General features: G+C 51.9%; 2 protein-coding genes across 5 annotated transcripts in view; one reads left to right on the top strand and one right to left on the bottom strand.

The window, feature by feature from the left end:
• Nucleotides 1-23,083, top strand: part of CUNH7orf50 (chromosome unknown C7orf50 homolog) — a 106,023-nt gene that overhangs the window by 60,340 nt on the left and 22,600 nt on the right. The window lies entirely within an intron of this gene.
• Gpr146 (G protein-coupled receptor 146) lies at nt 6,098-21,419 on the bottom strand. Of its 2 annotated transcripts, none has more exons than XM_027413473.2 (2): nt 21,310-21,419; nt 6,098-9,959 (listed from the first exon to the last, which is right to left on the bottom strand). In XM_027413473.2, exon 2 carries the CDS (start codon nt 9,932-9,934, stop codon nt 8,933-8,935), a length of 1,002 nt encoding a protein of 333 aa, XP_027269274.1. In that variant the 5' UTR covers nt 9,935-9,959; nt 21,310-21,419; the 3' UTR covers nt 6,098-8,932. The 2 variants fall into 2 exon arrangements, with proteins under 2 accessions (XP_027269274.1, XP_027269276.1); XM_027413475.2 differs by having other exon boundaries at nt 6,098-9,962; nt 21,310-21,379.

Below are 23,083 nucleotides of genomic sequence, written 5' to 3'. Positions count from 1 at the left end.
CCTCCAGGATGCACTGCCAGCATTTTTCCTTGAAAGTCTGTAGAGTGACACAGCAAACACATGTCTCTTAGGTAGCAGCTCAAAGACACACACACACACACACACACACACACACACACACACACACACACACACACCGTTTTACCCTTCTCTAGTGCCGTATTTACTCTGTGACTCTGCAGTTTGGAAACTTGATGGTTACCAGGTATTGGCATCTGGGGGCTGTGGAAGGAACCCAGTATGCGTCCCAGAGGCTGGAGGGTCATCTGGCCATACTGTTCCATGATGGCTAAGGTGAGGGCCAGTGACTCTTGTGACTTTGGTCTTCCCATGTGGCAGCCCAGGGGTCAGGAGGAACAGGTTTAGAGTGACCTATGTAACACCTGTTCTATGGTGAGGACTACAGAAAAACAGGAGAAGGGTGCCAGCTCTGGAATTGGAACCAAGGATTGAAAGCCCAGTGTGGATCCAGCCTCATGGCTCATGCTGGGTGGCACAGGCTCTGTATCTGGTGGTGCTTCTCTGTTGTGGACCATGAATCCTCACTGTGCTGGGCTTGGCTCCCCTGACCTCTGCTTCCATCTCTTCCCTGGCTATGATGTCTTAGTTCTCTGTCTGGCATCTTTCCTCACCTATAGTGACAGGGACACACTGCTCAACAGGCTGTTTGTTCCAAGCACCCACACTTAATGGGTACCAGCTATTCTGTGTCTTGTCTGCCTGGAGCTAGTCTTCACCTGGTGCAGTCAGTGAGTCTGTGCAGGCTGGGCCTGGGGTCTGTCCTGGGCGACATTGTGTTGTGTCCCCAATATAATACCAAGTGATCACCTAGCTGGCTCTGTAGTGACAGCTGCAGGCCCTTCCTAGGAATTTTGAGACAGATTTGAGTCTGGCATCTGGCTGTATAACTAACATTCAATTCCTGCCTCTACTCCCAAGTTCTGGCATTACAGGTGTGTACCATGCTGAGGTTGGAACTCCTGGCTTTGTGCATGCTAGGCAGGCCCTCTACCAACTGAGCCACGTTCTCAGTAATTTTGTTGTTGCTGTTTATTTGGTTTTGAATTTGGGGTTTTTTGTTTGTTTGTTTTTCTTTTTTAAGGCAGGGTTTCTCTGAGAGATAGAGCATGCCTAAAATTCAGAGTCCACCTGCCTCTGCCTCCCAAGTGCTGGGATTAAAGGCATGCACCACCACCACCATCCGGCACTGTGCTGGCTAATTTTATGTCATTTTGACGCAGGCTAGAGTTATCTGAAAGAACGGAACCCCAATTTAGAAAATGCCTCCATAAGATTGGACTGTAAGCAAGCATGTAGGGCATTACTTTAATTAGTGATTGAAGGGGAGGGGCCAGACCTTTGTGTGTATGGTGGTCTTGAGTTCTGTAACAAAGCAGACGGAGTAAGTCATGGAGAACAAGCCAGTAAGCAACTTTTCTCCATGGCTTCTGCATCAGCTCCTGCTCCTTTCTTGACTAATTTCAGTGATGAAGTATGATGGGGAATACATGTAAACCAAATTTCCTTCCTAGCTTGCTTTTGGTTATAGCATTTCATCACAATAGTAACCCTAACTAGGACGCCGCCTTTCGCCATTGCCTCCTTAAATAAAGGACCTGGGGTTACTGCATCATTTTTCTGCTATCCACTTCCCTAATTGTGGGCTGAGGCTCTAACACTTGGCTGCACCCAACATGTAGCCTGAGTCAGATACAAGGAATCTTAGAGTGAATCCATGCTGTGTGGCCAAGTGTGCTGAGCCCTTGGCAAGCATAGTCCTGACTTGAGTCTGCGCTTGTGGCTATTTCCCACCACCCCCAGCTTGCCATGCAGAGAGAGCTGCCTGGGGGCCGCATGTTTGTGTGCATTTGTGGCTGCAGCCCGGCCCCTTCTGTGCTGTGTTGATTGTATCATCTTCTTTCTCATTGTGGTCTCCTAACACCTGACAGGAAGCAGCTTAAGCCAGGGAGGGTTGATGTGGGGCTCCAGGTTTGAGAAGATACTGTCCATCATGGTGGGAAAGGCAAAGACATATAGCAGAAGCTGCTGGTCACATTGTGTCTGTGATCAGGAAACAGAGGGGGGTGGATATTGATACATTGTCTCTATGGTCAGGAGGAAGCAGAGGGGGTGGATATTGATACATTGTGTCTGTGGTCAAGAAGCAGAGGGAGGTGGATATTGATACTTTGTTTGCTTTCTCCTTTTTATTGTCTGGAATGCCAGCCTGTGGAATGGAACTGCAAGCATCTAGGGAGGGTCCTGCTTCAAGAAAAATCTTTGACCAACATGTGAAGTTTGTCCCATAGGTGATTCTAGGTCCTATCCAGTTGATATAAACCATCACATTGGTTTTGTACTAGTCAGGGCAGTTTCCTGTGGCCGCAGAGAGCCTGTGTCCTATCTATTGTCTACAGGAGTTTCAGACCTGAACCTATATGTGGCCGACCAAGAGGGCATCAGGGATCCACAAGACCTGAAGAGATCCCTATCCTCCCTGTTGCCTGCATCTTATACACAGGACTTGGAAGCCCATAGCTAAATAATCTCGGTTCACTTAGCAAGGCCAGCACCCTAAGGCTTCCCTGAAGGCACTGTGAATGGGGATCTAGGGACGCCTGACAGACTGCCAGTTTCAAAAGACAAGACTCCTGCTAAGAAGCCACTGGAGCCTGGATAGTGGTACCTTGTCCATGTTCTCTCTATCCACTGCAGGGTCTGCCACAGCAGGTGTGTGTGACCTGGAAGCCCCACGTGGTAGTTAACAGTGCCACCTACAGAACAGCCATACCTTACCTAACTGGAATATGTGGGGTCTTCGCCCCTGCTGGCTAGAATTCCAAAGGCCTGCCTTCAGGGCTTCAGGAGATTGTAGCTTGAAGGCTGCCAGAGAGCAGCCCTGGCTGCAAGCACCCTCCACAGCAGAAGGAAGGAACGGCAAGTGACACAAACCCCCATCCCTCTGGGAGCCATGCTATGTCCCAGACCCATGTTCATCAGTTTAGCCATGGTGTGGCAAAGACCAACTCATCCCCAAACCCACATTTGCTAAGGATCATGGGATAAGTGTTGTGTCGGAGCCCAATTTCATGCAGAGAAACTCTAGAAATCAGCATTTCTTCGTGTAATTCCATCCTGTAGTGTAGGTAGTGAACATCAATGGGATTGCTTGGGGATATTTAGCTGGTGTCTGCACTATCTGTTTGCGGTAAAAGCCATTGTGGGAGAGCCTTGGGCTTGGCAAGCTGATAACAGTTTACCTGGCCTCCTGCTGCTGGCTTGTGCAGCCAGAGGCTTGATGTCCACCAACGGCAAGTCCATCGACGGCCACTGGGTGGAGCTCTGGAAACAAGCCTGTCTCAGACAGGAACCATGAACCCAGCGAAGTCTAAGACAGGCTGTTCTAATCATAGCTTGAAAGCAAAAGCACTTTTCATCTCACAGCATTCGGTATGCATCTCCCAGGTTCATGTCATCCATGATGGTGATGGCATGGGGCAGGCCATCCTTGTCCCCGCCTCAGGAGACACTGAGGGTCAGTCCATCCATGACCCAGTTGATAGATCTCTGAATTCCTGGCTGATGGCTTCTGACAGGTGCAAGTAGCCACAAATCCAGTCTCCCATTGAGAGACTGTTCCCATCATTCTAGAAAGTTCTTTGGGGCCCCAGAGATATTGTCTCCTTTCCTGGGTCAGGGAGGCAGGCTGTTGGGTGTTTGGATCCCCAGAACCCATGTAAGTTCCAGGTGGGCATGGTGGCCCACCCATAATCCCAGCCCCCGAAGACAGAGGCGGATCGTCAAAGCAATCTGGCTGGCGAGGCTAGCCATATCAGTGAGCTCTGGGCTTGATTAAAAGATAGATCCTGCCTCCATAAATAAGGTGGAAGAGTAATCAAGGATATTACCAACCTCAACCTCAGACCTCCACATGCATGATCACCCCTCTTCAGACATGCACCCATAATCGAACAGTTGTGTATGCACACACATGCATATTGCACATGCTCACTCTCTCTCTCTCACACACACACACATACACTCACGCTCACAAATGGAGGGAGAACTGCAAGTGGGAAGTAGGGTGGTCAGAACACATGGTGAGTGTAACTTTCCAGCAGCGGTAGGTTTTAAGTCCTTCCCTTTTCCCGAACCGTGGCCTGACATATCAGCCAGGAGCACCCTGGCTCTGTTACTGCGGGGTGGCTAGGGGAGCTGAGTGGCAAGAGCCTGGCTCATCCAGCTCTCATTTGAAAGGAAGCCCCAAGACTTGGCTCTGATTGTGCTCAGCTTAGAATCTGAAAAGAGCCCTAGGAGTGTAATGTGTGCCCCAGAAGGAACCAGTGACTAGATCTGGGAGTGTAGCTACCACTCATTCCCTCTTGAGGTCTGAAGTACATGTGATGACATAATGTAACCTCTGCTGCTGTTGGATCCCCGCCTTAGGAAGTTCCCTGTGCTCTCATGGTCCTGCCCCTACTGCAGAGTGTGGGGCATGCTACGTAGCATTGGAAGCTGCTTCCCCTGGGCTTGTAGCCACGGGGATGTCTCACTTGGTGAGGGCATTCAAGAATCTTTCCCATCACCTGAGGGACACAGTGGGGTATCTCTCAGGGTCCCTGAATCATACATCTAAGAGTTTAGGAGGCTGGAGACTTGCTCTTAGAGGAGTCCAGTCCTTGCCCAGACACGAAGATCCTCCAAAGAGAGTGACCTTGCCTCAAGTTAAGTTAGATCCACGGATATGGACTCCCCTGACCTCAGCTCTTGGTTTTGCTGAAGCCGACTGCAGCGTAAGATTACTGGGAAAAGCACAGCCCCGGTGCATACACATTCACACGTGCATTCAGCAAAAACAGGCAAGCTCACCGCACGCTCAGGCTGTGCGCGCTTCACTGATAGTGCCTGGTCTGCTTCGTAAGCGTCATTCCTAGGTTGTCACTTGTTCACTTATTACCTAGTACTGTGTGCAAAGGAGGGCTAGCTGCTGCTGGGACAGACTCTCCCACATGTGCAAGGAGCCTCAGGGAGCTGCTAAGCCATGAGGATACCCTCATTCTGTCCCTAAAGATGGTGACATTTTGGGAAGAAGTAGGACTGTGCAGGGTGTAGCTTTTCCCTTGCTAATCTGTGGCTGGCTGAGTGACAGGTTCAAGTTCCCTCCGTCACCCATAAGGCTTGCTGATCTGTGGCAACCACAGGGCATGTGACATCTGAGCAACTGTCGGTTTATCAGCTTAATGTAATGCTGTAGACAAACTACAGAGTAAACTAAAAATGTTGAGATTTCTAGCATGAGTGGAAACGACCTTTTAAAGAAAGATTTGTGTTATTTACTTTTGTGTATATGTGTGCCAATGGAGACCAGAAGAAGGTATTAGCTCTCCTGGAACTGGAGATATAGGTGGTTGTGAGCCACCTTGTTAGTACAGGGGACTGAACCCAGGTCCTTAGGAAGAGGAGCTAGTGTTTTTTCCTAGACAAGATTTCTCTGTGTAGCCATGGCTGTCCTGGAACTCACTCCATAAAACAGGCTAACTTCAAACTAAGAGATCCACCTGCCTCTGCCTCCCAAGTGCTGAGATTCAAGGCGTGAGGTATCACAGTTGGCTTACAACCAGTGTTCTTACACCCACTGAACCATCTCTCCTGCCCTGAAGCAACTTTCTTTATCTTGAGACATGGTTTTTCCTATAGCTGGGTCAAACTCATTCTGTAGCCAAGGATGACCTTGAAGTCCTTTGGCCTTCCAAATGATGTGATTATAAGTGTGCATCTCCACACTAGGGTCACGCAGGTGCTAGAGACCAAACCCAGGGCTTTGTGAATGCTAGGGAAGCACTCTGACGCTGAGCTACAGCTCCAGACCAGAAATAACCAGTGCTAAGGGACTATTGCTTTCTGGTTCCTGATACACATCACATACCCCTAGAAATGTGCGTTTTAGGAATACAGATGTTGGGTCTGACTGTGGCTCAGTAGCAGTTGCTTACCTAGCTGGTGCAAAGCTCTAGTGTTCAGTCCGTCCCCTGTCCCCCTTTAAACACACACACACACACACACACACACACACACACACACACACGGAAACAGGGTGTCTCATGTTAAATAATTTAATGGTATTCAGATGTGTGAATCTCATCAGTAGTTTCTTTTTTCACATTCACAGAATTTTGGCAAATGGATTCAGCCACGTGGGTGGATCTCTAGGTCAGGAATGAGAAAGCCCCCCTCTTCCCAAGAACCAGCCAGACACGCAGTTTAATGCCATAACTTCTCCCTGGTCCAGCCTTTGCTTTCTCTAACAGAACAGGCGTTTTTTTGGTTCCTGGGTATATTTGCCCCAAAGAGCATTGGCTCCAGTTTCCTCTGTCGTGTCATGTAACATTGTGAAGGAAACCCAAGAAAAAGGTCACTTTCTGGAACCCTAAGTAATGACACGGCAGGCTCTCTTGTGAGTTAATGAAAATAAGAGCATTCATTGTAAATTATAACCATCAAGAAGTGTTGACAACCAAATTAACAATCCTTGGAGAACTGTGTGTCCTGCCTGGCATCTTAAAGTCATGCAAGAAAGCATCATACCCTTGAGCACACACTCGCACACATTGTTGCAGTAACCTCTTCTCCTATGTGGTTAAGGCTTTTCCTACTTTGGGAGGTGCATGGCAAAAGACTTGGGAACTCCCAGGATGAACTTAGCACAGAATTACAGACAGCAGATGTCAGCACCAGTGACTGTGCAGTGCTTGGGCAGTTGTAGTGGAAGACCGGGGCAAGGGGAGGCAGGTGGTAGGAATAGAGTCCTGGGTGGGAGGGTGTATCACTCCAGGGGGTCACTACAGGGAAAGGGTCTACTCTGCAGATGGCCACTCCTCTGGCCATGTGTGGCTCCCCCAGTAAGACCCAGGCAGACAGCTGGGTATCTACTGGGCTAAACCTGCAGAACAAGCAGCTATATAGTTAATGCCAGTCACAGGGTCCTGGCTTCCAGTCCCTCAAGGGTTCCCTAGAACTTGGCCACTGAGAAAGTGTAACTAAGGAACATCTGGGCCTCTCCCCACCATGCTTGAGATGATTGGGGTGAAAGATTCCAGGACCTGGGGTCTGCCCCTCCCAGGACCTCTGCCTGGAGCAAAAGGTGTAAAAGGGTCAACAAGGGCAATGACTGCTTTAAACTGGGACAGGAACATCACAAACAGCCCCGCCCAGCTGGATCCTGTTTCCCCTATGACCTACAAAGCTTAGGCTGCCCTTTGCTTGCCCTGACCTTGGCCGCTTTGCTTGCTCTCACCCATAGGAGAATTACATTGGTCTGCAGGCTAGGCCCAGCTAGAACCTTCATGGTGAGGGTTCCTGTTTCCTCAGCAAGCATTAAGGTGGTCAATGTGGCTGTTGGGATGGAAAAGCCTGGCAGCCACTAGAGCCTCAGAGCCTCCATCCGGCTGTGCATCTGGAAGCAAGGATAGAGCAAGTTAGGCTTGCTATTTTAAAAGCCTTAAAACAAAACTCTACAGCCAGAAGCAATCCTGAAGGCTGTTGTCTAATCCAGCCTTGTGGTTTATTCATGAGGAACTGTGCCCCAACGAGCATGCCCAGTGGGTCACAGCCAGGGTTGAGGACCTCATGCACCTCCCTCCCCGATCCTCTTTAAGGCAGATTAACTCAGGCAGTCACCATCCCAGGAGATGTAGTTTGCATAGCGTAGATAAAAACTAAAGTTACTCCTAGCTGAAGTTCCCAAGCAGCCAGGACAGCCTTAGGGCTGTGGAGGAAGACCACTGAGTATGGATCACACTGACCTTCTGCAGAGACAGGTTAGATGATCATGTGAGGGGAGCTTTAGAACTGGGGAACGGGGAGTTGTGGGTTTGCAATGTAACCCTAGAGAATGGGGTGGTGACAGTGATGGAATGGGGGCGGGAAGAATTCTTTTCATGCCCACATGTTAGAGTAGTTAATTACCAAATACAAGGCCCCAGAGGCACGTGGGTGAGGTCTGGACCCAGACACCTGTAGAAGGCAAGCCTCATCCTGTACCACCCCACAGCTGTGTGAAACCAGCCAGGCAGGGCCTTTACCGCAGATGCCAGTCCCTGGTCATCTTGGGGTACCTACCTGGCCTCATACCATCCTGCCTCTCCCTTCCATGCCTGGCTAACACTACCATGTCCAGATCTCTCCCCTGGAGAGGTCTTCAGGTTCTGCACTGAGAGACTTTCTTCCATTTATTGATGTGCACATGTTGCAGCACTGGAAAGAAGACAGGCCAATACCAAAATCGTTTCTCAGCAGTTAGAAAGGTAGCCAGGTGTGTGTGGCTGGGGAGAGGTGCAGTGCTCCACAGCTATCATTGTCAACAGTTCAGGCCTGACAGGCACACTGTCCTGTCCTCAAGCTGTAACATTGGTATCAGTGACAGCCATGTTCCCTTGTACTGTTTTCATCTTAATATTAGGCATTTTTCTAACACTTGGTTTTATTTATAAAAAAGAGAGAGAGAGAGAGGAGAATCAAGTATTGTGTCAATACGAAGTATAAATACTGGCTTTAGATTTCATCACTTCATTTAGAAAGCCCAAATACCAGGGAGTCCAAAGGTCAGCCTGCGTTTGAGGACATGAACCTTGATGGTGTCCCTGGGAGAAAGGCTCACACCTTGAGGGGTAGGTGGGGAGGTTAGTTAGAAGCAGCCTGTTCGCACAAGGCACCACTGCTTTCTGCAATGCAGCTGCAGACCAAGATTGGCCTTTTAGGGGAAAAGACAGAAGATGTCAAGAGAAATGCCCCCCTGTGCTATTCTGGATTCAGCATGTCTCCTGGAGATGGAAGCGCCATGTGCTTGGGGAACAAAGTGCTATGCGTCCAGTTGAATTTTAGTGTTCCTCATGGTCAGGTCCTCTCCTGGGACTTAAGACCAGGGAAGGATTAGCTACGCCTGTGCCATCACCTGCTGTATCCCTGCAGGGTCAGGGGAGCAGTGCCGGTGCCCACAGTGCAGTTTCTTCACCAGCCGTCGGAGCTTGCCGGGGAAGGCTTTATTGATGTAACGGTAGAGCAGTGGTGTCACGGAGCTGCTTGAGAAGGCCAAGAACTTGGCCAAGTCCTTAGCAACCTGTAGGATGCCCAGATAATGCCCCTCTCCGGTCCTCCCCCGTGAGGCCAGCACTGTGTGCCCCAGGCTCAGGTAGTAAGGTGTCCAGAGCCCAAACTGTGTGCACACAGTGGCCACCAGCAGCCTATGCACTGAGGGGTCCAGCCTGCTAGTGTCCTGGTCCAGGGGCGTGTCTTCCTTCCCAATCCTTGAGATGAGCACCAGCGCATACAACACAGCCAGACCTGGCACCACATAGCCGATGAGCACGAGGATAGCGTCAGCAGCCTCTGTGTTCTGCATCCGGGCACACTCAGCGATGCGAGAAGACACATGGCTGCAGATGTAGAAGAGCAGGGAGGAGAAACTGGTGAGCACCGCTCCTCCCCAGACGAAGCCGCACACATGCCGGGTGTTATACACACTGGCCATATAGGTGCGTGGCAGGGCACGCTCGATATAGTAATCGAGGCTCAGCAGTGCAGTGGAGTACATGGTCACCAGGGAAGCCACATTGAATAAGATGAGCAGTGTCACATGGGCCTCACTGCTGAGGCTCCACAGGGCCCACCTGGAGTGGGCAGGACCCAGCAGGTATGCAGGTGCCAGTGCCGTGAGCACCAACCCCGCCACAGCCATGTTCACGAAGTACACATCTGGCATGGTCATGCTGTTCTTACTGGTCAGGTTGGCCAGCACCAACAGGGCATTGTAGCCTAAGCCCACAGGGACACCTGCCCCCAGGTAGAGCAGCGAGAGGACCCACAGCCCCAGGCGCAGGTTGCGGCATAGCGGCTCCTCACCCCACGCTGTGCTGTTGAGTGGGCCACAGCTCCACATGGCAGCTCACCCCAGCTTCGCAGCTCTGCTGAGAGAGAAGGGACAGAGTTAGTCACCAGGCTTCAGGAAGCACACTCCTGTCTATGTGGGTGTGTGTGGTTGTGTGTGTGCATGCCTGCAAGCTCATGTGTGTGTCTGCAAGCAGGAGGCTCCAGGCCAGACTGCCGGAGCCAGGCTTCTGAAACTTGAGGGACATCCATAGCCATGGTGAGACTCCTGGACTCAGTTTCTGAAGGAAATCAAAGTCCCAGGTGACCCACCAGCTTCTTCAGCAGAAACCTTCTGGAGTATGTTATACGTGCCCATCTGTGCCACGACCGCACGTGCTATGCCTTGGGCTCCTCACCACCATCAGAGACACTGCTGCCTTTGGCACTGGTTGGGGCTCTTTGGGGGACAGAGTCCACATAACCTCAAACCACTTAGCAGTGCTGGCCTGCCCCAGCCACCATCCCCACTTGATGGCAATTCTCATCCACTCTCTCTTGTGTAGAAGACATAAGCATAGCCTGTCATGCAGGCCACATGTCTGCCTGGTGCCCGGGGGGGGGGCGATGGGCTGCAGGATGCATGTATGGCACACTGTAGCTGGCTGTGCCCCAGCACAAGCACACACGTGAGCAAATGTGAGATATGAAGGTTGGACACCTGTAGCCCCCACACTGTACCCTATGAGCAGGGCCGGGAAGAGCCACTACCCTGGAGGTATGTAGCCACAGGAGGCCCAGGCGCCTCTGAGGCTGATGAAGCCTGAGGGCTGAGCATGGACGCTCCATTGTGCCCACATAATTTCCCTCAGACGGGCTGGCCCTTTGTAGTTACTCTTGAAGCTTGCTGGGTTTGTGGGCACCCAAATCCACCAATGCTGGGAGACGTGGGAGGCCTGGGTGAGCCCAGGCATTCCTTTTCCTCCCCCAGGGTCACTGACCTATGGGGCAGCACAGCACTGAGCCTATGTTGCAGTCTGTCCAGTTAATCTTGCTGTAACTGAACAAGAGTTTGGCAAGTGGACCTAAGGGGGGGTATTCCTCTTCACTTGTTCTTCAGGGACACCCAGTTCTTTAGGGGGAAACTTTACATTCAGACTGCCCCTCGGCCCAACCAGACCTGCCACACAATCACAACAGAGAGCACATCTGAGCAGACACACTGGAAGCCAACATTCCCGTTTCCCAGAGTGGCGGGGCCAAAGCCAGGCTGCTGGTGTTGGCATTGATCCCACCTGCCTTGGGTCCCCACTGGGAGGAAGCTGTATAACCCAAGGGCTAATACCCACTTGCTCCCCATAGCCTATAGGAGTGTTTAATGTCACCACAGTGAGTAGAGGGTCCTCCTGCCACCATGAGGGACACTACAGATGCACAGGCTGGCAGCAAGGGCTGGGTGGGACAGGAGGCTTCAGGAGGAAAACGGAGAAGCCCACACTATAATCTGTTCCAGTGGCAGCCATCATTCTGATGCCAGTTGGCACTGTGCATTTCTGGACATCAGCTTGTGCCCTCCTCCTCCCCAGGTCAGGCATGCAGGGTTCAACTCAGGGTGATGCTGAACGCTCATTCAGATGCACATGGGAAGCCACCAAGTAAGGACTGCAGTCCTAGCTTGTGCTCCCAACAGCTAGGACAGTAGATGGACAAAAAGCAAGGCCATGGAGTAGGGCCCTGACAAGTGCTAAGTGACCCTGCCCTCCTTCAAGGACAAATGCTTGCTGCATCTTCACCAGACATGGGTTTCACTTGGTGACCCCTGCCTGCCTCTTCTTGGGGGTAGGGAGCTAGAAACTGACCATGGGGCAGGGGGACGGGGGGAGGTAACACCAGCACTACCCTCCAGGCCCCCTCTTGAAGGTGCCTCTTTGCGGTGTCTCTGTTATTTCTGGTCACTTTTTCAGGGTCTGCTTTGCTATTCCTTCTGTTCCTTGGTGCCTCCCCTGAACACTCAGCACAGCAGGCCCAGTCTCCAGGTACACTGGGTCTCCCAGGCTGCCTGGCTTTGGTGGCCATGTGTGGCTGAACAAGAGCACACATTATTGGAACCTCATCCACCAGACCACAGCTCCATAGTCCTCAGGCCAACAGTTCTTTTCCTCTCCTGGTCACCAGCACATAGCCATGTTCCTGATGATCTGGTCTTATGTAGCATTATGGTCCCAGGTTTTATGAATGTTTTCCACCTAGTCCCCTTTCAACCCTCCTTCAGCATGGGACAGAGGCTATGAGAGGTCCCCTGATGAGAGCGGTTTCCCTAACACTGATGACAGGGACTGTGCCCTCCAGTTCACTCAGATCCTGCATCTACAGCACTCTTGCAGTAAGTAGACCTGTCCCAGAACTCAGGTTCTGTTCTGTCCCTCCATGTCTGTGAGACTCTCACTGGTGGCAGGTCATCAGTTCTCCCATGGGGTTGCCCTCCCTGGCCTCCTTATCTTCAGCCCCACTCAGCCAGCAGCAGTGAGTGACAGCCATCAGGCTCCTACCTTTATCACAAGTCCCTCCTTCCTTTGTACTGTGGGCTCCAGAGGCCAGCAGCAGGCAGCATGGCAGTGCCAGGGCCTGTGTCTCGGGAATCCCAGCCACTCAGCCAGCGATGCGCGTGAGCCCCGCACGCACTCCTGCTGCACTTGTTTTCCTTGAGTCAATTACTCACAAAGTCGCTGCCTCCCTTGGCAGGCATGGAGGCCCCTCCCTATCTGTGTTTACAGCTGGTTTCGAGAGGGGAGGCGGCACTTGGACAGTCCGCCCTCCAGATCAAGTGTGCTCACATCCTCTGCTCTGTGCTTGGGGCCTCTTCGTCTGTCCCACAGAGCATCCAGCCCCTGAGTAAGGCCTGCAGGTTGGGTACAGGCAGCTCAAGTCCTAAGACCCAGAGCAGTTTAGTTCAGTCCTGCGTTCCCTTTTCCCTTGAGGAAATGAACTGAACAGACGTTTGTCTGTAGAACTAAGGACAAAATAGTTGGACCTCGCTGAGCCTCTGCCATAGAGATGCTGGCTGCTTTCACTGCAGGCCCGGGGACACACAAGGCTCTTTGAAGGCACAGCAGTGGCACAGGGCAGGCTTAGAATTGAAAACATTAGAGCTGGGGTAGGGGGTCGGAAGCCTCCCACACGTGCATTTCCAGATGTGTGTGCATGTGACCTGTTGGAGGCCACAAGAACAGACAGGCAGGAGCTACTCCTTGGCTACAGAGTGCTGTTCCTGGCAGGGCTACTTGCCCCGCTGTACCCCCATGCAGCCTGGTGGGCACAGCAGCTGCCCAGACTGTTAATGGCCTGCAGTGAGAAGTGGAGCAGGAGGTAGGGCTCAGAGCCTGTGCTGGGTGAGCATCTGGGTTCCAGGGAAAGCATCATGTGGAACAGTAGAATTCACTCTGTTCACATGCTACCTGCCATGGCCCGGCCCCTAAGTCTGAGAGCAGCACAGCACTATTTATACAGCCTGGATGTATTGCAGAGGGGAGTGTTTCTTGCCAGTTTGCGGGTGCCGAACAGCTGATAAGCTTCTTCCAGAAGCTAGGGGTAACTGCTGTTCATTTCAGATGAGGAAAAAAAAAAAAAAAAAAAGCCAGAGTCATGCTTGCTTTCATTTGTCTTCTGAAAGTGGTATTCTTTGCTACTTGCTACAGTGTTGCTCACAGGAGGGGCCTCCTCCTATCAGGCAAAACTGGGAGATCCCAAGAGTAGAGTGGCTATGTGGGCTGCGACATCCACGTTAGGGGCGTAGGTCTGACAGAGTGTGTCACCAGAGCCTACGTCCCATCTTCTCTGCCCTGGGAATGTCCCTGTGGCCACCCTGAGAGTGTTCCCTCCCACCTTAAGGTGTAGGCTGCGTCTTGGGGAGGAACAGCTGGGTATGGCCTAATGACAGCTGGGAGCAGCAGGCGAGGCTCCAGAACCACAGCCAGTCCCTGTGCTTGGCTGTAGGGCTCTGGCCATGGGACCTTAAGTCCAGTCAGTTCCCCTTGGGGCACCCTACAGCGCAGTTCCACCTGTTGAGACTGTGGGCACCTAACACTGGTGGCCCAGTGAGTCCAGGGGCCTCCTAGCCATAGAAGGGGATCGGGGAGGCTAGCTAGCCTCCATGGTATGAGGTGTGGACATGTTCACAGGCCTCTCAGGGTTCCTGTCTCCCTGCATCTTCACTTCCTTCCTGTTCCCTTGCTGTTGGAGAAGACTGACTTCCTGTAACCAGTGAACAATGATTTGGTGTCAACCCTCTGACCTGGGCTAGGCTGTCTTTCCAGTTAGCCAGGCCATCTGGGAATTTCCTTCCTGAGAAAGTGGCTCACAAACCAGTGGAAGGGAAGGCTGGGAAGAAATCTGGTGGTCTCCACAGACGTGTACGCTGTACCTGACAGGTGATGTCTGAGTTTGTCCAGTTCCAGGGAGGTTCCACCCCATGCAGCAATGTGGAGATGGAAGCCCAACAGGGTGAAGTGTTCCCAGCAATGTGTCTGTCACATTCTGCCCATTTCCATGTGCAAGCTGCCTGACAGAGTGCAATGTTCATTTATCACCCAACTTCTGGAGCTCTGCCAACTGCTGCCAGGCCCTCTTCAGCAACCAGGGAGAAAACATTCCCTCTAGTCACAAAGCACTGCCCACCGGCCCATCACCTTTCAGCCATCCCTCCCAGCACCACCCTCCTCCTGTCTCTCCTGACCCCACCAGACTCTGCCCTTATCATGCCTTCCCTCCATTCTTGTTTCTTCCTGTTCCCATCCCCAAAACCTTCCCCCACAATGCCTGCCATTTCTACCCAGGTTTCCTCTGGTTCCCACACCTCTCAGGCCAGGCCAGGCCAGCCCCTGATCTTGTCTCCTATCCAGTGTCCTGTCATTCCTCCTGAGATTGCTAGTCTTGACAGCCACAGGCTCCTCAAACTCATAGCCCAACCAACCTTGCTGAGTTCTTCCACCAGCTGAGTGGACCCCATCTTGGTTTCTTCTACCATCCCTATCTCAGAAGGCCTGGCCTCCTCCGAAAAAGCTGGCCTGCTAGCTTCAGAATCCACTGACTCCAAATGTATCTTCCTCTAGAAGAACCCCAGAGGATATGGTGGCAGCACACACCCTCACCTTCCCTCTCCACAAGGTCATGGGAGGTGCTGCCCATTAACCCTCAGGACTGGGCCAAGACCAGGCCCAAACTCATTCCCATCTTTGCTAGGAGTTCTTATGTAGTAGGTCAGCATGCCCCTCATTCTGGCCATCCCCTCACCCAAGAAGCATGGGGAACCTTGGCTAAAAGACAAAGGAGCTCGGGCCACATAGGCCTTAGGGTACCCAAGAGGACTGAAGTTAGTTCGTTAGGGAATTCATTAATGATATAGTGATTCACTTGCCCTCTTTCATACTTGCTTTTGTTTTCTTAATTACATTCATAAAAGAGTAAGGGGGTGGGTGGAACAGTTGGTAAAGCACTTGCTGGGCAGACATGAGGACCTGATCTGATCTCCAGGATCTGTATAGAAGGCTGGGAGTGACTGTGTATGTTTGTAACCCTAGCACTAGGGAGGCAGAGACAGGAAGATCTCCAGAGCTTGCTGTCCAGCCATAGCAACAGTAGCACAACCTCAGGTGAGGGCTCTTAAGGTTCCAGCATGTGCAGTCAGCAGAAGATGAAGGAGAGAGCACGGAGGTCAGCCTCATGGGAGTGTAGGACACATCTGGCTGTGTGTAGGAGCAGAAATGGTCCTTACTCAGCTCAACCCCTCAGCCTGCTGGCTTCCCTTTCTCTCCTCTGCCCCACAAAGTAGCAACAGGAGGAGCAGGACACAGATGTCACAGATGGCTGAGATCAGAGCAAGGACCAGACCAGGCATCAGGACAGAGGTGGCAGGAGGCTCTCTTCTTGTGTGTGACAAGTCTAGATGGCACTGAAATTTGCCTTGGGGCCTGAACAAGGTGTCAATAGAAGACTGGAGGGAATGACAGTGGGTGCAAAGACAATCCCTCACGCTAGCCAGGGTGACAGCTCAGAATAGCCACCAGGGAGGAACTCAGGGCTCTGCATTCCTGCTTCCTGCCCAAGCTGCCATGCTGACTCCGAGATGACCTCAGCCAACCTGTTCATCACCCTTCAAGTCTGACAGAAAGGCCGGGTAATGAGCGCCGCCTCCATCCGGGTGAGGTGAGGCCTAATTAGTACTTGGAGCTGAGCAGGCTGGTGGGCACAGAGGCGGTGGTTCTCTTTCCTCAGACACCACCCTTGAGGTTCTGAGGACTTGGCTGTGGGCTTCCTGCTGAACAGTCCATCATGTCCAGTGCCTCCAGGGTGGAAGGCAGAGGTGCCTTCCTGCAGCCCAGTTATCACAAGGGAAGATTCCATCCATCCCCACTCTCCCAGGGGTTTCCCCTTGTCTCCCTCTTCTGGATCCCAGCCCATGGAGGCCTGCAAGATGGTATCTTTAGAAAAAACAAACAAACAAAAAACACACAGCTCCCCTCCGATGACTGATTCCTAAGAAGTGCCTATCCAGGCCAGGAGTGCCCACCTCACTCTGGGCCCTGAGCACATAACTTTGGGGTCTTGGGTTTTGTTAAGAAAAGGGTCTCACGAGGTAGCTCAGGCTGGCCTCTAATTGTGATCCTCCTGCTTCGGCTGCCTGAGTACTGGGATTTCAAGTGTATCCAGTATGCCTGGCTCACCCTTGGACAATCTCAAGGCACCTAACCAGGGAGGGCACTCAGTGGCACTACTGCCAATCAGCAGTAGTGGGTGCAGTGAGGTCTGAGTGGAACACCACCCTGTGATGTTTGCCTCACTGCACAGCCCAACTTGTAGCACCTGTGGTGAACAGCAGGCTCACATGCTACAGATGAGAGGATCTGGGGTCCCGAGCATCAGGGAACCAACAGTGTGGGTGCTCCTTTCCTTAACTATGGCAAGGACTAAGTTGGGAGTGGCCACTAGGCCTGAGTGACAGAATGGGATAGGTACACAGTGGGCACTGTCCCTATAGGGAACCTAGGGTTTCAGTGTCCCTAACATGCTATCTCAGGGTGCCTCAGGCACAGTTGTTCTAGTCCTAAATAAAGGGTTGGGTTTTTGTTGTTGTTTGTTTAAACAGTGTTTCACTCTGAAGGCCAGGCTTGCCTTAAACTCATGATCCTTCTGCCTCAGCCTCCTGCATGCTGGGATGATAGGCACGAGCCACAATGTCAATCCCTAAATAGCATCTTTACTTACAGACACTGATTAGATCCCTGGCCTGATGTATGCTTCATTGCAGGAAGGAGTGTGAAAATGGAGACTCCATAATGTTGGTGTGGCCTGCTGAAGATGGGGGTAGTGAGGCCGTGAGCCGGTGCATAGAGCTCTTGGGACACTCATCCCCTCTTCTTGTGACAGATGGACACAGGGGCTGAGGCTTTCTTGCCAGCCCTTCTGCTTACAGACTATGCCTCTTGGGCTAAGCAGGTCATTGCCATCCTGTCCCTCAGTTTCCCCAGATTTATATTAGGAAACTCTTCCCAAACATGTCACTGTGGTGGTGGTGGAATGGGGGAGACAAGGCACCAAGGATGCCAGGTGCTTGCTAAGCCCAGGAAGGACTGGGAGCAAAGCTCTCGTCTTTTCCCTGGCTGTCATCGGAGCAACAGAAGCTGGTCTGTGACCTTTCGCTCAGACTCTGTGTCAACTGACACATGGGAAGAGGAAAATGGAGGGAGGATGGGCAGGAAAGCACGTGGGCCCAAGAGACACACTGCATGTGAGCCTTCATGTGTGTGGGGGGGGGGAGGGTAGCTACCAGAGCAAATGTCAAGGAAGGCCTTCCAGAATTCACTCTGGAGGCCTGAGTTACCCCCATGTGGCCATCAAGTGGCAGGGACTTTGCAAATGTAGTCTGCTCGGGCTTGGGGCTTGGTGATGGCACAGGGAGCTTCCTGGTGTTAACTCTAGTATTAAACTACAGGGTAAATAGTTGGTTTCACTGGCTTGTATTCACTGCTTTCCAAGGAATGTGGAATTGGAAAGGGAAGTAGTTGCAGGGTGGGAGGGTGGAGGTGTTCCACTGGTAACTTAAAATTCTTGAAACTCTGCACCTCAGTGGACCCCTCACCGTGCTCCCTGATAAACATGCACAGCAGTGGCCCTGCTTGTGGTCACAATTGATAAGGACAAGAGTCCATTCTCAGGTTGGCTGTGAAAGCATTTTAAGGTGAGACATCTGTCTTTTTTGTATGCCTTATTTTGAAAGAGTCCCCAGGGTCTAAGTTAGCTTGTTACTAGTGAATTTCCCTAGCAACAAAATGGCCAGACTGAGTGAAAAACAGTGATCTGTGACAGTGAGTGGCCAGAAGTAGCCTAGAGGCAATAGCCCCAAGAAGAAGCTGACAATTCTGATGGACCCAGACCCAGAGGGTCTTCCTATTCCTATGTGGCTGGAGCAGACACATTCACATTCCATATTTCATTTCTTGCCTGTTAGGAAGTTCTATCCTCTGTTGTTTAGGGGCATCTCTGTAGCCTACTGCTCCACAATTCAGGTTGGCAACATTTATCTACTAGGTGTGATGGCACAAGTTTGGTATCCTACCTACTCGGGGGCCTGGGGTAGGAAGATTCCAAGTTCAAAGTCAGTCTGGGCTACAGAGTATTGTAAGGCCAGCCCAGGCAACTTAGAAAGTAAAAAGTTTACTTAGAACTCAAAGTAAAAAGAGGGCTGGAAGGTGTGGTTTAGCAGGAGGTCGTCTGCCTAGAATCCCCCAGAGAGGGGCTGAGGGTGACTCTGCAGTAACCATTTGCCTACCATGCATGAGGTTCTGGATTCCATCCCCAATACTATGGGGAGGGGAGAGACCCTCTGTTTTTCAGTACAGATCCTGGCCTACCCAAGGACTGTTCATCTGGTATATCTCTGAGTACCCCTCTGGGGACTCCTCTCTGACCCGCCTCTTCTAAGACCTTCTGCCAGGCACTGGATGATACCATCTCCCCAATAGGGAGGCTTCTCCACTGTGCCCCAGTGCCTGTCTGGAGATGGATATGTAGAGAAAAGGACAGCAGACCAGGACATGGTGTCCCTGGTGCAGGACTGTCTGTGGTCATGCCCTAATTCCTTGGACATTCACATGTCTATATGAATGATCACAGCGGGCCTTCAGCTGCTGTAGGCCTGATGGGTTATGTTGTTATAAAGTGACCTGCTGTGCACCAGGAGACTCTTCAACTTTAGTAGCATGTTTGAAAACAAAGTGCTCCAAAAATGACTTCTAGATGTTTATTTCCCTTTGCAGTAACGATCAGAAGCCTTGGCAAACAACACTCAGCTGTAGGAACTCACGGCTCAGGAAGGCAGGGGCTGCGGCAGGCTTTCTGCGCACGTGGATTGCGCAGGCTGATTCCTGTAGCCACCCCTGCACCTTCCTGGCATGTGATAAGAAAGCCGAATGACGTACATGAGTGGTTTTGATTCTCATAGCCTTTTACTTTTCACAGTTCACAATGCAGAGGAAGGAGCATGGGCCAAGCAGCCTGCCTGAGATGCATAAATAGAGCACCCTGTCTTGCTGTGCAGAGGAGCCCGCCTCTTGCCAGCTGCAGTAAAGTTGGGTAGGGGTAGATAGGCTGAGATCAAACTACCCCTGCCTTGGATCAAGCGGGGTGTTTACATGGGATCCTGGGCTTTGTCTCTCCTGGAGGAAGAAGGAACCCAAGCTTTTGCTCACAGTTTATTTGGTAACTTGGACTTCTTTCCTTGACTCAGAGGGTTTGAGGCCTTCTCAGACACAAGATGGGGAAAGAAACAACAAAAATAAATGAGGCACCCTGAGAACTTAAGGGAGCAAACTCAGAACAGATGAATTATCCATTTCAGTCACTGGGTAGGCATGCACCCTAACTGGGATCCGATAACCTCAGGAGCTTTTATATGGGTGTGGCTTCACCTGCAGGGAAGTACTCAAAGCCACTGATCTTATCAAGGCTCTGCTGGTTATTTTTACTCATCTTGTCACATTTGGCCTGATCACAACAGTTGCTTGCTGGGTTTGCTTTGGTCCTAATTCAGATGGGGAAACTCCTAGCCACTCCTCCTGTTGGTATGTATAAAAAGGGGCCCCAGGATGGGCACTAGGGTGCACAGGTTGCCAGCTCCATGCCACTCTGCCCCTCTGCTTTGTCTTAGGGTATGGGAGCTCTGTCAGCAACATCTCAAACTAGACAGAAAACTCAGCCTCTTTCTGCAAGCGGAGTCCCCTCTGCTCTTTGAAGCCTCAGGGTATTTGGAGTCTTGGGCCTTTGAGAGACTAGGGACAGATGTGACCCAGTGCTGGCCAGCCAGACTTGTAGGTTAGTGAAAGCCTAGCTTTGGCTGTAGGGAACCTAAGAGCCTGCAGGCAGGAGGAAGTAACTAGGACAGGTTTACAGAAAACAAAAAATTCAGTGGTGAGCACTTACTCTCTAGAGGCATGGCCTTGATGTCTCAGTGTGTTTAGGTCATTAAAGGAGGGAAGCTGTACCACTTGAGAATTCTAAAGGACATCATGGGGTGAGGAGAGAAAGCCCAGGGAACTGCAAGCCCCTCTTCCAGCTTGTGAGCCACATAGGCACTTCCCCCCAACTCGACAGGTAACATTTATCTACCACCATGTAGATCTGTCCACCCTACACATCCGGACCTAAATCCCCATATACCCTCACTTTAGGTTTGGGTGGATGTGTCTCCTCTTTCTTCATGAACCCATTCAGGAGTCACAGCCACACTGACTCGACTCTGACACATTGTACCCTGGAAGACACTAGAGGTTCTGGATTGGAGATCTGGACCTTAATAGGGTTCTTCGTACCCTATTAATAGTGTCCTTTGCACACAGCGATAGTGTCTGGTCCCCTAATCATGAGTGGCCTCGGGACATGGTCAGAATCATTTCAATGATATTAATTTACAGTTCTTTAAAACTAGCTTGTCCCCAGGTCATCAATGCCTCTGATAGGTGCATGGATGTGGGGGTGGACAGAGATGTCCGGTTGCTGGGTCAGGACAGGAGCAGGATTGCAGCTCTCAAGTACATAATCACAGATGGGGCTCGCTAAAGTGGCAGGTGCTGTTCTGGACATCGGGTACTAAGTTAGCCCTAGTCAGCATGCCTGCAGACAGGATCTGTATCACTTCATCTGGGGTTTCTAGTTACTGGCGTTGCCTCCCGTGCCTGGTCCGGGGCAGACGGCGCCAGTTCCGCTATCTCTATGCTCTTAACCACCAGAGGGGACGAAGGCGGTAACCGTAGCGTCCCAGGAGAGCCAGTCGTAGGCAGCAGACCCGCCACCCTCCGGAGCTTCGGAACTGCGCGCCCGGCCCCTGACGCCCGCCCAGCGCAGCCCAGCGCGGTCCCCTCCCGCCCAGGACGGAGCTCTCGGGGCTCCTCCACTCACCGCTCGCTGGGCGGCGGCCCGCGCACCGGCCGCGGGCGGGCAGCTGGGCTCGCAGGAGGCAGCGGAGCTCACGGCGCGCACGCCGCGGGGGCTGTGTACACACGTGACCCTGTCCCGCCCCCGGGGGCCGCTCGCGTGGTCCCGCCCGCAGAGCAACGCCGCCAGGCCCCGCCCCCTCTCCCGACCGACAGCTCCTATGGCCCCGCCCTTTTCCTGGCGCTGCTGCTTGGTTCCCGCAGTCTCCGCCCTCAGCCCGAATGGACAGTCTCCGCGGCCAGCCACAGTCGCCAAAACGCAGGCGGGCCGCGCACCTGCCCCCTTCCAAGTTTGTAGTTTCTACGACCCGTGGCTCCCGGGCCCTAGGGGTCTAAGAGGAGCTGTCCCGGGAAGCAGCCCGAGCACTGTGTAGCTGCTGTCCAACGTGACAGTGGAAGGATGCCATTTACTATGCCATGGTTTTGCCTCACATTCTGGATGTGAGGACTTTTTCTTTAGAGTATTTGCCTAACGTTCAGGAAGCCCTGGGTGACATCCTCAGCACCACATAAGGCTGAATAGTGGTGCACGCATGCGATCCCAGAACTTAGAAGTTCAAGGATATCCTGGGATACATGAGATCTTGTCTTTAAAAAAATTTTAAACTTAAAAAAAAAAGCAACAAAAAACACAAACAAGAGATACCCACCATCTTGTTAACCTCAACACTCAAGGCAGGGGCAAGGAGGACTACTAAGGCTGATGTGGCTTATATTGCAAATTCTGGCCCAACTGGAATTCCAAACAAGACTTTCAAAAAGGGAGGGAGAGGGTCTTGGAGTCATAGCCCATTGCAAGCACAAGGGCCTATGTTTGATCCCTGGGAACCCATCTCCAAAAGGCTGAGTGTGGTAGCACCTGCTTGTAATCCCAGTACTGAGGAGGTAACAGGCAGATCCCTGGGGCCCCTTGGCCAGCTGGCCAGCCTAGCTTTCTTGCTGTTTCAGGCCACCACCAAACTACTCCCCCCAAGAAAATAACCTGTCTTATAAAAACAAGGTGGACAGCAGACAGCACCCAAGGAATGACAAGTAGGATTGACCTCTGACCCCCATAGGCACACATACACAAACAAACAATAAATAAATGACCAAAATCTTCAAAACTCGTGGTCAGAGCTTGGGCTTTTTTACCCATCTCGGAAGTGTCAGCCTCTGGGGGCTTAGCAGAGGGTACCTGTGAAGCTTTTTGTTTTGTTTTGTTTTTTGTTTTCGTTTTTTTGTTTGTTTGTTTGTTTTTTCAAGACAGGGTTTCTCTGTGGCTTTGGAGGCTATCCTGAAACTAGCTCTTGTAGACCAGGCTGGCCTCGAACTCCCAGAGATCCACCTGCCTCTGCCTCTCGAGTGCTGGGATTAAAGTTGTGCGCCACCAACGCCCGGCTACCTGTGAAGCTTTTATTTGCAACTAAAGAGTGCTACAGGTTAACTGAGCCTCCTAGCACGGAGGTTGCCTATTCTGCAGGACAGGAAGTGCAGTACAGGAAGCAAAGTACAGATTTCAAAGTGAGGGCAACAGTGCAGGAGAATCCAGGCAAGAAAACCATTGCAGAGGGCCACAGCCTCGGTCTGACTCTGCTGCAGGCTGCCCTCCCATTGTGTAGGCTGGTCCCCAAGCTGTAGTAGGGTGTGTGTGAAGCTGTGTCTGACCTCCTACTCCGGGGTCCGTGTTTGCAAATCACATGGAGTTGGCCTCCCCAGTGCTGCAAGGAGGACTCTTAAGGGTGAAGCCGAGCCCCTGC

The sequence above is a fragment of the Cricetulus griseus genome, chromosome 4 (genome assembly GCF_003668045.3).
Source record: "Cricetulus griseus strain 17A/GY chromosome 4, alternate assembly CriGri-PICRH-1.0, whole genome shotgun sequence".
NCBI lineage: Eukaryota > Metazoa > Chordata > Mammalia > Rodentia > Cricetidae > Cricetulus > Cricetulus griseus.
The sequence above is the reverse complement of the archived record's forward strand: the minus strand, read 5'-3'. Positions and strand labels throughout refer to the sequence as shown.

Excerpts from the sequence above, each read along its gene's own strand:
- Gpr146 (XM_027413473.2), bottom strand. The coding sequence starts at position 9,934 with ATGTGGAGCTGTGGCCCACTCAACAGCACAGCGTGGGGTGAGGAGCCG.